The 13,593-nt window shown below is 40.8% G+C and overlaps 1 protein-coding gene across 1 annotated transcript in view; it reads left to right on the top strand.

The window, feature by feature from the left end:
- Positions 1-4,900: 4,900 nt before the first annotated feature.
- Positions 4,901-13,593, top strand: part of Ccdc81 (coiled-coil domain containing 81) — a 34,346-nt gene continuing 25,653 nt past the window's right edge. Inside the window, exons 1-3 of the mRNA XM_036198116.1 lie at positions 4,901-5,367; positions 9,848-9,909; positions 11,237-11,393. Of these exons, the coding sequence (XP_036054009.1) occupies positions 5,289-5,367; positions 9,848-9,909; positions 11,237-11,393 (298 nt within the window). The 5' untranslated portion in view covers positions 4,901-5,288. The remainder of the gene's footprint in view (positions 5,368-9,847; positions 9,910-11,236; positions 11,394-13,593) is intronic.

Below are 13,593 nucleotides of genomic sequence, written 5' to 3'. Positions count from 1 at the left end.
TGGACACACATTAACTAAAGGGCTTGATGGTTGGGAAAAGATACAACCTGACTGTACGTACATACACGGGTTACTCATCCTTTCCATGGGATCTCCCTGGTATCTCTGAAACCTGTAAGAGAACACCTGCACTTGGCCTTATGGGTCTGAACTCTCCTCAGGGACCCCACTGTGCAGCTCTATGCCTGTTCACGTTGGGAAGCCTAAAGTGTCCATTGCTTTGCTTATTCATGAAAGGGTAATGTTAGGTGACAAGGACAGAATGCAGAGAGAGAACAGTCAGAACAGAGGATATAATTTATTTTCTTCTGTGTGTTGCCGTTGCAAGAACCATTTTTGTGCCGGGCAGTGGTGGCACATGCCTTTAATCCCAGCACTCTGAAGGCAGAGGCAGGCGGATCTCTGTGAGTTCGAGGCCAGCCTGGGCTACAGAGTGAGTTCCAGGACAGGCTCCAAAGCTACACAGAAAAACTCTGTCTCAAAAAAAACCAAAAAAAAAAAAAAAAAAAAGGAACCATTTTTGCATTCCAAAATAATCCAACAGGATTGCTCGTTAAAGATGGACTTCCTTCTAATTTCCAGTGACCATTAGTGTGACAAGGATTAGACATGAATAGTCACTAAATACATTTTTAATCTAAAATTTTTATTTTTATATAGTTATTTAAAAATTATGCCCTTTCTTTCTTTTTTTTTCCTGGAGCTGAGGACCGAACCCAGGGCCTTGCGCTTGCTAGGCAAGTGCTCTACCACTGAGCTAAATCCCAACCCCCCCTTTATTTTTTGATATTAGAATATAGTGACATAGTTTCCCCTCCCTTCCCTCCCTCCAAACCCTCCCATGTAACCCTCTCTACTCCCTTCCAAATTCATGGCCTCTTTTATCATTAATTGCTGCTGCACATGTGTATGTGTACATACCCTGAACACACAAATACAACCTCCTCAGTCTGTATAATGCTACCTCTATGTATGTTTTCAGAGCTGACCATTTAGCATTCGGCAAATTGGGCAAATTTTTCTTTTCTTTCCTTTTTTTTTTTTTTTTCTTTGAGAGGGGGTTTCTCTTTGTAGCTCTGGCTAAAACAATTTTTTCTTTTTTATGTTTAAAAGTATATCAGGGGTTGGAGATTTAGCTCAGTGGTAGAGTGCTTGCCTAGCAAGCACAAGGCCCTGGGTTTGGTCCTCAGCTCTGGAAAAAAAAAAAAGTATATCAAAGCATTCTACGTAGTGTTATTTAATATGTAAATTATATTGCTATACATAAAATAAAGTATGGTTAAAAAATAAACAAACCCCAATATTATATTTATTTCTCTAAAGACTTCTTTTTTGCTTGCTTGTTTTGTTTTTATGCACTCCATAGACCAGATTGGCCTTGAACTCAGAGATCCACCTGCCTCCTGAGTGCTGAGATTAAAGGCGCGTACCTAAAGGATTTTTGTTGTTGCTTTTGAGACGTGGTATAGCATAGCCCACACTGTTCTTGAACTTGCTATATAGCTGAGGCTGGTCTTGAGCCTCTGACTCTCCACCTCTACTTCTTATGTACTAGGATTATAGACATTTGTCATCTCAGCTCCTCAAAGTATCCAAGGGCTTCTCATCCAAACACTATAAACACACTAACGGATGAAAGTCAGGCTGTAAACTAGAGGGAGGGATGGGAAATTACTTTCCTGAAAAGCTAGATTAAGCTTAAAACTTAGTTGTGAGCTTCTTTTGTATAAGAAATATTTCACAGGCTCAATATTTTCCCAGAAGGAGATACATAGGTAATACAGGTTGTATACTCTTACTATTTAAAAGTATTAGCTTACAAACAATTAGGCTCACTACCGCGCTTTCCTAACGTAATTTTGTTATGCCCCCTCTCTGTGCTTGTCTATTCCCAACAGCCTGTCTTGCTCTCGTGTCACAGTGCCCTGCTGCCCCTTTTGAGTACTCCCTTCCCTTTCATGACCCCCCACAGTTTCATAGCCTATTCTCAATCAACAACCTTTATTTACACACATACAAACCCTGCAGTTAGGATTTACATATGGGACACAATATATGATCTTTGTATTTCAAAGACTGGATCACCTCACTTAATTCTTTCTAGTTCCTTCCATTTTCCTGAATATTTCTTTTTTCTTAACAGCAAAATTCCACTGTGTATATATACCACATTTTCATTATCCATTCTTCTGTTGATGGACAACTAGGCTGGTTCTGTTTGCCCGATGTTGTGAATAGAGCAGCAGTACACACAGGTGTGCAAGTATCTCTATGGCAGGATAAAGAATCCTTTTGGGCTAGTGGAAACACATGAACTGTGGATTAATAGCTGGGGAGCTCCCATGGGACTGGACTAGGCCCTCTGGATACGCGAGACAGTTGTTTAGCTTGAACTGTTTAGGAGGCCTCCAGACAGTGGGATCAGGACCTGTCCCTAGTGCATGAGCTGGCTTTTTTGGAGCCTAGCACCTATGGTGAGGCATTTTGTGCAGCTTTGGTGCAGGGAGGAGGGGCTTGGATGTGCTTCAACTGAATGTACCAGGCTCTGCTGACTCCCCATGGGACCTTGCCTTGGAGGAGGTGGGAATGGGGGGTGGGTTGGGGGAAATGCTGGGAGGTGGGAGGAGGGAGGAGAGGGGAATCTGTTGTTGGTGTATAAGATGAATTGAAAATCTCTTAATAATAATAAAAAAATGGAAAATAAGTCAGAAAAAAGAGTCCTTTGGGTACATGCCCAGGAGGGATAGCTGACCTCCCTATACTATTTAAAAGTGAATATAATATCTCTAGCACGATAGATATATTAAAATATATAGTAAAATGTTACTCTAGTTTCATTTCCATTGATGTGATAAAATACCTTGATAAAAAGCAACTTACTTTATTCTTTTGATTAATATGGATATTAATATATGGTTTATTTTAGCTCATAGTTCTAGGTTATAGCCCCATCCTATCAGGGAAGTCAAAATAGCAGGTGCTTCAAGCAGTTAGTTACATCCATAGTTAGTTAGGGCAGAGAAAAATGAGTGCATGCGCGTTTACCTTGTGCTCAACTCCCTCTCCACACATCCAGTCTAGGATTCCCTGCCTATGGAATGGAACTACCCGCAGTGGGGCTGTGTCTCCCCTTACCAATTAATATAATCAAGACAACCCTCACAAGCAGGCCCACAGGCAAATCTAATCTACTGAATCCCTCATCAAGACTCTTTCCAAGTGAGTCCACATTGTGTCATCAAGCTGACAATTAAGACTTAACCATCACAAATACTGTATTTCAATGTGTGTGTGTCTGTGGTGGATTGTAAGAAAATGACCCCAAAGGGAGTGGCACTATTAGGAGGTGTGACTTTGTTGGAGTAGGTGTGGCCTTGTTGGAGGAAGTGTGTCACTGTGGGGCAAGCTTTGAGGTCTCCTATGCTCATGATACTGCCCAGTGTCACAGTCTACTACTTCCTATTGCCTGCAAGCCAAGATGTAGGACACTCAGTCACTTCTCCAGCACCATGTCTGCCTGCATACCACCATGTCACACCGTGATGATGATGGACTGAACCTCTGAAAATGTAAATCACCAGTCCAATTAAATGTTTTCCTTTATAAGAGTTGCTGTGACCACGGTGTTTATTCACAGCAAAAGAAACCCTAACTAAGACAGTGTCCAAGTATGACTACTAGAGGGCATAATGATGCTATTACATAACTTATATCTGTATAATAATCATTATGAATGCAGCATATACAAAAGCAGCCTGGTTCAAGTGTATGGATTACAGTTTTTTTATTCTAAGCTGCAAAGCAGTCTTTTGTGGTTTTGGATTTTACATGGACATCAGATGAAATGTTTAAAAATGGTGACTGTGGAACAACTCTTTTTCCTTTCAAGTGATCTATCATGTCTGAGCTTGGTCCACATTACATGCCAACAGCCCTCTTACCTCTCCATAGCAGCAACCATTGTGGGAATGTGCTTGGCACTATCTAAACCAATCACATGCCTTTCCCATGACCTACCAATGTACTCTGAGTTATGTACACATCAGAGATGAGTATATATTAGCAAAAAATGTGAAAGTCTTGTAGAGAAGCTTGCACTAGCATATTCTTCCTAATGTCCAGAAATGGAAACAACTCAAATGCTCCTCAACAGGGAATGCATAAATAGCTTGTCCTTTATTCACACAGGAATTATGCAAGTCAAAATGAACAAATAGCTACCACAGAAAGGATAAATGACTGTTACAAAAAATGTGATAGACACAGACAAAAAATATATACTACATGTCTTCAAAAGTTCAAATACCGTCAAAGCTAATATATAGTTTAAGGTGGGAAAGATCTCAGGGGAAGAAAGAACACTTCTGTGGTACTGCCAGTCTTGTTTCTTGACCTGGGTGGGGTTGACATGTGCAGACTTTGCAGGAGGGAGGACACCAAGGTCATCCCAAGGTTTGTCCGGGGGTGGGGGGGGGGGGAGGTGGGGTGGGGGTGGGGGGAGGGAGTGGAGAGTAAACGCCTAAACTCTGCCTCCTTCTCCAGCCCTCCATTTCCTAGAGAGGAGCCCAGAAACAAAACAAAACAAAGCCAAGAAATAAATTTCAGTTGAACTCAAATCCTCAATCAGGATAGAGTCTAACCTACATCGCTGGTAGCAAAATGTGCCCTCGCCCTCCTCACCCCTACCCCACCACCATTCGCTCTGAATGATTGCGACATGGACCACCTTGAAGGCCAAGTCTTCTCGCTGCCCTGGACAAGTGGGGAAGAACAAAGGTTTTTTCTTTTTTTAAATTACTTTCTAACGTCTCTGCCTGAGTTCTCGGGCAGCCTAGAGATTGGATTCTCTTAGGGGGCGGGGCCTCGAAGCCTTAGCAACCAAGCGAGTCTTTGTCGCGTCATAGCAACGCTTTCAGCCCTCCTTTTCCCAATGCCTTCTAGGTTCAGCGACCCTCCAAGCCCTCCGTCTGCCCGAGGTCCTCGCTATTTGGATAGGCGTGGACTTGCACTTCTAGCTTAGCGAGGGACAGCGCTCTGGCTTCGTGTTGGGGGAACAGGTTATCCGCGGGCCAGATCACCGGGAGAGGGACTCGACAAAGAACGTTTATTTAAGGAAAAATAATATCAAAACATATCAAGATTTTTACAGCAAATTTTCGATTTCAAAGTACACCCTAAATTCAGGGCAAAGAGGGCTGGAGGTGGGAAAATCCTTTTAGCGCAAACTCCATATAACAAAGCAGAGACTATCCATTAAGGACCTACCACGGAGTCAATCAGAACAGAAGATGTTGGACAGGATTGCCCCGGGTTTTCAGGACCTGTGCAGGCAGGTGCTGCCCACACTGCCTTCGCTGAGCCAGGAGGGTAAGCGACTTCATGTGGGGTTTGGGGCTGTACCTTACTGTGTGCTTCAAGGCATGACTCAGAGCTTACTTTGCTGTTGCCAGACTTGAACTGCTCAGGCGTTTTTTTCTTCCGCTTGGCCTGATTAGCACTAAGTACTGTAAACAAGTCCCCCCCCCCCCCCCAGCCTAGGGTGGATAAAAACCCCTGTGACTACCTACAGAAAAGCATTCCCATCTAGAGTCCCAAATGGCTCCTTTTCAGAGTTTACGAAAGGGCACAGATATTTGTACTCTCCTTGACGTCTTGCAGATGTGTTACTGGAAAGTGATGCTTCTTGACAGACAATTTTCATAGAAAACTCAGAGGGCAGTAGCAAGACACAGTCCGTTTTAAGTATAGTATGCTTTAAAATAAGGTTGTCGATGTGTAAAAAATGGCTGAGAAGCTGAGACTGTACTGAATCTATAGAAACCTAACATCTTGACAATGCTGAACCTTCGTATCCACAAAATGTTCTAATACGAAGTTCTTTGATTTCTTTCATCAATTTTGTAAATATTTCTCATAGATTTTATATACTTTTAAAAATCTATACCTATTTCATTTTTTAATGAATTCTAATGTTATATTGTGCTTAGTTTTAAAATTCTCTTTATTTATTGCAACTATATAGACAATTCACTTTTAACTATTAACCTTGCTAATTATGACTTAATTGTGAAATGTCTCCCATGGACTTACATGTTTGAACACCCAGATCCAGCTGGTGGCACGGTTTGGGGCATTGTGTGACCTAGTTAGCGAAGATTGGTCACTGGGGCATTCTTTTATAGCATGGCCCAGTCTGGGTTCTCTGTTTCCTGATTCACCCGAGAGGCTCCTGCCACCACCGACTGAGACATTCTGATCATTGTGCCGTCCCTGTCGTGATGGACTATACCCTGAGTCAAATAACCCCTACCTAGGTTCTTTTGTTGAATATGGAATATACTGAGAAGTGGAGTCATTGTTGCAATTAACCTGATCATGGTGTGCATAGAACTTTTGGAACTGCTTTATAGGAGGCATGTAGAGAAGTTCTGAGATGTGGCCTAGAGAAGCCCCTAGAATGCTGTTCTTAGAGCTGAATGGCTCATTCTGGTGAGAGTTAGAAAACAAAAATGTGACTAGGAATGTGGAAAATAGAGATTGCTCACTAGATTTCAGAAGAGAAACAAGACGACATCAGGAATTGGGTGAGGGCCATTTGTGCTGAATTCTGGAAAAGTAAAAGAGGTTGTGTTCTGCTCATGTGCTGGAGATTTGGGTACAGATGGATTTAAAAATACAGAGTGATTTATTTGGTGGAAGGAATTTCAAGATAGGATAACATTCAGGCTATGCCATGGCTATTACTCACTGATTTCTACCTTCATTTATGGTAAGAACTTAGAACAAAAAAATAAAGCAGAAAAGAACATCTAGTTTCATAGCAAAAGAGCTGGAAAGAGTTCAAGTTTGCTATAACTGTTAAAGAGATTACATCACTAAAGAAAATCCTGTACTTAATGCTGGGACAATGTGGAAGGTGACCCAAGAGCCACTCACATACGGCCCCAGGGTGTGAAAAGGCAAACTCATTTAAAAATGTTCTCTCCAAAAGGTCATTAAAGTTGTGTCCTCAGCATTTTAGAACACCAGTCTTTCCCTCTCTTCTCTCCAACTCTAGTTTCATATTTGGCCATACAATCTCTTCCATGCACAAATATTCCCTCCATGATGTAGCATGACACAAAGCCCAAATCACTGGGGCTCCCTGATCTTGAACTTGGAACACCTCCATAACGCTGAGCTCAATAAACTTCTTTTCTTTATAAGTTAGCCACTTTGGATATTTCATTGTACTTAAGAAAGTAAATGAACACACTAGTTTCTGAGGGGTGTGTGTGTGTGTGTGTGTGTGTGTGTGTGTGTGTGTGTGTGTGTGTGTATGTAGGGGGGAGGTGCTGGATTTTGTCAAATGAACAGACTTTTCTTTTTCTTTTTTCTTTCTTTCTTTTTTTTGGGGGGGGGTTTGGTTTTTTGAGACAAGGTTTCTCTGTGTAGCTCTGCTTCTTTCCTGGAACTCACTTGGTAGCCCAAGCTGGCCTGGAACTCACAGAGATCCGCCTGGCTCTGCCTCCCAAGTGCTGGGATTAAAGGCGTGCGCCACCACTGCCCAGCTGACTTTTCTTTTTTAGCCTATTGTCATGGGTTACATTTAAATTGATCTTTAGATAGGATTGAAATTATTTTTATTCTGAGATTTAGTGATAATCTTCCCAAAACTGGGTTATCAGAACAAATGGTTTAGAAACCATAATTAGTAACATTGACAAATTATTCTAATTGAATTGCAGGGGCCTAAAGCCTCTTTTTCCAGTGAGAAATATCAAACTTCAGTTTAAATAATTAACTCTACTCTTGTGTAACTCTGCCTGACCTATTTTATTGAATAAAACATTACATAGACTTCAATACATCATCTCTATGAACATAGAGCTTGCTCAAATTCCCAGTTAAATCAAAGACTTTTCACCAGGGTTTGGTTACAAAGTACATAGTTTCTCCTGGCCCTGTTTAAATAATTTCCTCTTTGATATTGATAGTTTTCCTGAAGTCTGAGCTGCGTCATAGACTTGTTATCAATTTTATATTATAAACCTGAAAATTCTCCATGTCAATCATGATAATATTTCTGTTAGTGAGTTCATTGCTTTTATGGTGTCAAAGAGAGTTTTAACTCAGTTTATAGTTGGGATTGATTGACAGACCTCCTCTTTCTCTTCCTCCTCCTTCTTTTTGTTTCAGACAGGACCTCACTGTGCAGCACTGTCTGTCCTGGAACTCAGAGATCCACCTGGTCTTTGGTAGACTTTCTTAGTTTTTAGCAGCAAGGAGTAGAATCCTTTGGGTTATTGGGTAAGGATGGAGGAAGTGACTACTGTAGGATGGGGCACAGTGGGGGGAAAAGGCAAAGTAAAAGAAACAGCAATTACCGGTTCCCAGTGGGCCTTGTGTTCACCGTGGCAAGTAGCCCCCGTTTCACGGGTCAGGAGTTTCCATTGTTAAACTTGTTCCAAGATGCTCAGGAGCACAAGCACTGATTTCTGTCCACCAAGCTTGCCTGTTTCCTGCCACATTGTTAGTAAAAAGTATTTTACAGCCCTGGTATATCAGAGTTAAAGGCTGTAATCTTCCTGTTTTAGTTAGCAGTTTAATCCATTAAGGATAAAAATAATACCAGTTTGTGTTGTTGGTTTGGCCTTTTGCTGCTAGCTTCTTCCATGTCCCCAAGTGGTGGCCCAGTAGAAGTTACTTTTTTCAGTCCTTTATTTTAATAATTAAAACTTAGCCTTCTTGATTTGTAAAAAGTTTCTAAATTATAAATGATCACCAATAAATATATAATTAGACTTAGGATGGTGAGGTCAATACAGACATAGTTTTCTATATTGTTAAGTGCCACTCATATCCAGATTACATATTTATTTTGTACATCAACATTGGTAACTAATTTTTTTTTTGCTAGTTTTTTTGGGGGGTTAGGGGGAAGAGAACTCAAGTCAGTACAAGAAAATAAGAAAGTCTTTAGATCAAAGGAGAATTATGAAGTCTATATATTAATTCAAACAAGAGAACCTGCCCCCCCCCCCAGTTAGTTTTTGTAAGTTAACACTGTAGATATATGTTAGCATATCTGTTGTTTCCAGAACATATCGGACTAGCAGCAGTAAACTGGGAGGAGCAGGGAGCCTTCGGAACAACAGCGTGGAGAGACAGGCCGGCTGGTATCTAACAGTGAAACATGGACATGAAACGCATCTTTGAGAATTTTGCAAAAGCAGATGAGTAGGGACAGTTAGTGTACAGAGCAGGCAGGCAGCCTTTCATGTGTCAGTAGCCCTTGGCCTTGTTCCTGTGTTATAGAATAGTATAAGAGTTCATGCTCATATTAATCAGGTGGCCATAGTGAGCACTTTAGGAATAGTTGTTGAATGACTCATTAAGAAAAAAAAAACCATTATAGTTGGTTAAAACTCCATGTGTTAGATAAAATGAAACATGACTTATTTCCCTTTATTATAGAGAGGTTTTCTTTATTATTTTCACTATTATTACTGTTATTTAGTACTTAAGGATTGAATGCAGGGCCTTATGCATGGTAAGTATTCTACTACTGAGTTACATAATACCCTTTTTGTTGTAGTACTGAAGATTCAACCTAGGGCCTCACACAAACCACAGTCCCCAGCCCCATTATTGTAATTAAAGCCCTGTCTTTGGAATTTATCAGCATAGACTTTAGTTAACAGGATAATTAATTTAGGGCAATGATTTTATTTCTGTTAGTTCTATATGCACTAGAAGTTACTACCACTTAATTATTCATTTTATATTTACACTTTTGCTTATTAGGATTAAAATGCTATTACATGGTTGCTCACACAAGTTGTTTTCATTTTCCTTTGAATTTCAGAAGTCTCTACCATCTGGGGGAATGTTTCAGAATTTGTGGAAAAGCAGCTAACTATGCATAAGGTAGGTTTTACACTCCAGTTTCAACACAATAATTCAAGACCTATTTCTTCTGCAGACCTGCAGACTTCTGGGGATAGTGCAGTAGATTTAGAGCCGTTCTGTTGTCTCTCCCTTGTGATTATGTTTTTTGATACATGTAGACAACACATTTGTAAATCTCTTTTAATGATACAGAGAGCACAGTGTTGCTCCCTCTGGGTTTGTGTAAAGAAACTATTTGTTATCTGACAGTTTCTGGCATGAGTGTGGAAAGGAAGAAATGTCTTGTTCTGCCATTTTGTTGGAAATACATTTTAATTGGAATATATAAATACAGAAACTAAATTCAGCTAGTGCAAAATAAGAAACTGCCTGTGGTTGCACTGTTTCTTCAGGTCAAGTCTTGGGTTTAAATGCTGTAGAACTAGGTAGGGATTTTGGAAGGAGCTCAGAGGCAGTTAGGAGGTTGTGGAACTTGCATACCCTACTCACATGTCTTAATGATGGCCATTCATGGCTGAATAAACCCTTCAAACTTATTTTGTCTGGTTTGGGAATTTGAATTATTTACCACTACTTAAAATTGGCAGAGTATTTGTAAAGCTTTGTATTTTTCTTGCCATTTTCTTGAAAACTCAACAGGCTTAATGATATTGATCTTTCATATTTGTATGTGATCATGGATGCAGGCCATGATGTGTTCTTCCCTTTACATGAAGCATGCATCTCCTGGCCACCGCACATTCTAGTTGGCTCCCTTCATGCCCTGGCTTTTTTTTTTTTTCCCCTATAGATTTGAGTTTGTTACCACTGGTGTATGATATCTTAGAGTATCACATGTTGTATCACAGACCAAATCTGAGGTCAAGAGGTATTTGTGTTTACTCAATGGCTAAGGTTACATTGTAGGAGATTCCTGGATGCTGGTTTCTCAGATTCCATTTCGTCTCATCTACTTATCCCATTTCATTAGTTAACACACAAGCACTGGGCTTCATTGTGACATTTTCTTACATATGTGATTGGGCTTGCTCATATTCAGCCTTCCACTGCCCTCTCCCACTAGTGAGCTAGCTGTCTGACTTTAAATGGGGAAGATAAAATCTGAGAGAAGAAAACAAAGATTTCATGAAACGGGACATGATTGAACTTATGCCACATAATTTAGGACAAGGATAATATTTGATATAGATTTTTAAAAGCTATGGTACTCATAAACATTTTCATAGAAATATTACATCGAAAAGCACTCACAGAGACTACTGAGTGTTTTGCTGATTGGATGGTTAAGAAACTTCACCCTTTAATGGACCTGTGTGTGCTCTTTTGTCTTCTTTTTCCCTTTTAGGGAGTTCATATTTCAGGACTCGGAACTTTCACCTTCACCAGGCAGAAGCTTGAGGTGGGAAACAACAAGTTTATTCTAGTGCAGAGGCCAGTGTTTATCATGGCGGAGAAGTTAGTGCAGAGCCATGGACTCAAACAAAACAAAGTCTTTTCTCCCGGTAAATCGTTTTTTTACAGTTGAGACTCCCCCCCCCCCCCCCCGAAATGTACTGGCCTGTGGAGAATAATGGAAAATGCAAAGCTTGCTCAGTGCTGCATTAGTTTCTGGTTTGAGAGACTCAGGTTTCACATGGTACTTTTGGCAGAAGGAGGAGCCAGGGTGGAGAAGCTAAAGTCTTCCTGAAGTTCATTATGTTTACACTTTAAATATTTATTTTAGTGTGTGTGTGTGTGTGTGCATGCGGAGATCAGAGGACAACCTGTGGGAGTCATTGTTCTCCTTCTGCTATGTAGGTCCTGGGGCTCGAACTCAGGTCCTCAGGCTTGGCAGCATGTGCCCTTACTGGATGAGTCGTCCTGCCAGCCCCTGGAGTCCATTCTAGACACCAGTAACTTAAGAGGCAGGCACAGACAGACCGAGCTCTTTTAAAAGCCATGCTCCAGAGTTCTACAGGCTTAGACTCATGTTTAGGTCCTAAGAAACTATAATAAGTTAAAATTTAGTAGTGCTGTACTTAATATATATTAACTTACAGGTTTTTTTTCATGCCCTACTTCCTTCCTTTCTTTCCCCCACTTTCCTTTCCGTTCCTTTCCTTCCACAAATGTTTGTCAAGGGCCAACTCTATAGGTTCCAGAGCTAGAGTGGTAAACAAAACAAACATAACCCGTGTTGTATTTGCACACTTACATCTGCACTCAGTGTGTGGGCTTCATACTGGAGGGGCTGGTTATCCACAGTTGAGGGCTTAGCTCCCAAGGTCAGTGTTCCTTATTGTCTCCAGTGGCATCACATTCAGCTGTGATTAAAGAGAAATGGTGTGCCCTCGGTGGCCTAGGTGAAAAGCCTCTAACTTTCCTTTAAGTTAACTCTCCAGCAAATTGGTTTTCAGGGTAACTCTCTATGAAAAGAGCCATCCAGGCACAGTGGCTCACGCTGTAATCTCAGCACTAGCAAGCCTGAGGCAGGCAAGAGGATTGCCACAAATCGGAGACCAGTGTGAGCGCTACAGTGAGCTCCAGGCTGGTTGGACCTACAGAGTGAGACTATGTCTCAAAAAACAAAACTGCCAAACAAACAAACAAAACATATACCAGGAAAACAAAAACCAAGACTCTAATATAATTTACATTGTATATATTCAATATGGTGGGTTTGAAAAAATTTCAGCCATTCACCTAAAATTGTATGTTTCATCAAACAGTGTAAAAGGAAATGGAAACAAAGTGGGTTTCTTTTGAAAAATACGTTCACTTTATAATTAAGAGTTTATTCTTCTACTTTGGATCTTGTATCATAATCTTAAAAAGTAGTTTAGATCTACAACTTGTTTTTTTACAGAGTGTAGAAGTTTCAGAATTAAGTAGTCCAAGAGAACAACCCTGCCTACATCTTAGATTTAGAGTTAAAATTATTTGTTATTAACTAACTACATAATCAAACATGGTAGAGTGGTTTTTCAGTAACTAGTAAGAGATGGCTCTTTCTTAGAAACTCTCAGGATTTAGTTTTGCTAAAGCAACCTTGGTCAGAACGGGACCAAACGTGATGCAGGTCTACAGGAGATTATTCCTGTCTCCATCTGGGGGAGGTTTTGCCAGCAGAGGAACCATGAGACTATATCTCAGGAAGTGTATGAACAACTCAAGGCTAGGAGACAGAGTAAACCCTGTTACAAACATCCTGGCACTTCTGTGTAGCCAGAACTGCCTGTGGCAAATTGGAGCGGCATAAATATGATAAAAAATGGTAGGAAAAGATTACTGGTGTGATAATGGTGCTAGGATTCAGCCTATGGGCACTGGGAACTACTGACAGGCTTGAAGCGGTGCACTTTAGGTACTGGTTAGTCTTTAGCTCAAGAGGAGCACTTCAGATTACAGCAAGTTGGTGAAATAAGTCTAGAGCTCAAGCGGAGGCAGAAACAGCGAGGAAGGATTAGGACACAGTTCAGGTGAGAGCTGATGGGAGCAGGTAAGAACGGGGGAAGTCGCTTAGAGTAACTCAGATTTCTTGTGAGAGAACAGCGAAGGCTCACAGTCATGGGCAATGTCGCAAGCTCGTTTTGAGACACATTGAATCTGGCATTCTTCTAGGGATATGTAGACAGAGGTGATCCCGAGCTTAGAAGAGACATGGAGAACACAGATCTAGGTTTGAATAAGATTATCTAGAAGAGATATGAAGAAGCAGGTGAG

This window comes from Onychomys torridus, chromosome 1, assembly GCF_903995425.1.
Source record: "Onychomys torridus chromosome 1, mOncTor1.1, whole genome shotgun sequence".
NCBI classification, from domain to species: Eukaryota; Metazoa; Chordata; class Mammalia; order Rodentia; family Cricetidae; genus Onychomys; species Onychomys torridus.
This window is presented reverse-complemented; position numbering and strand designations above follow the sequence as displayed.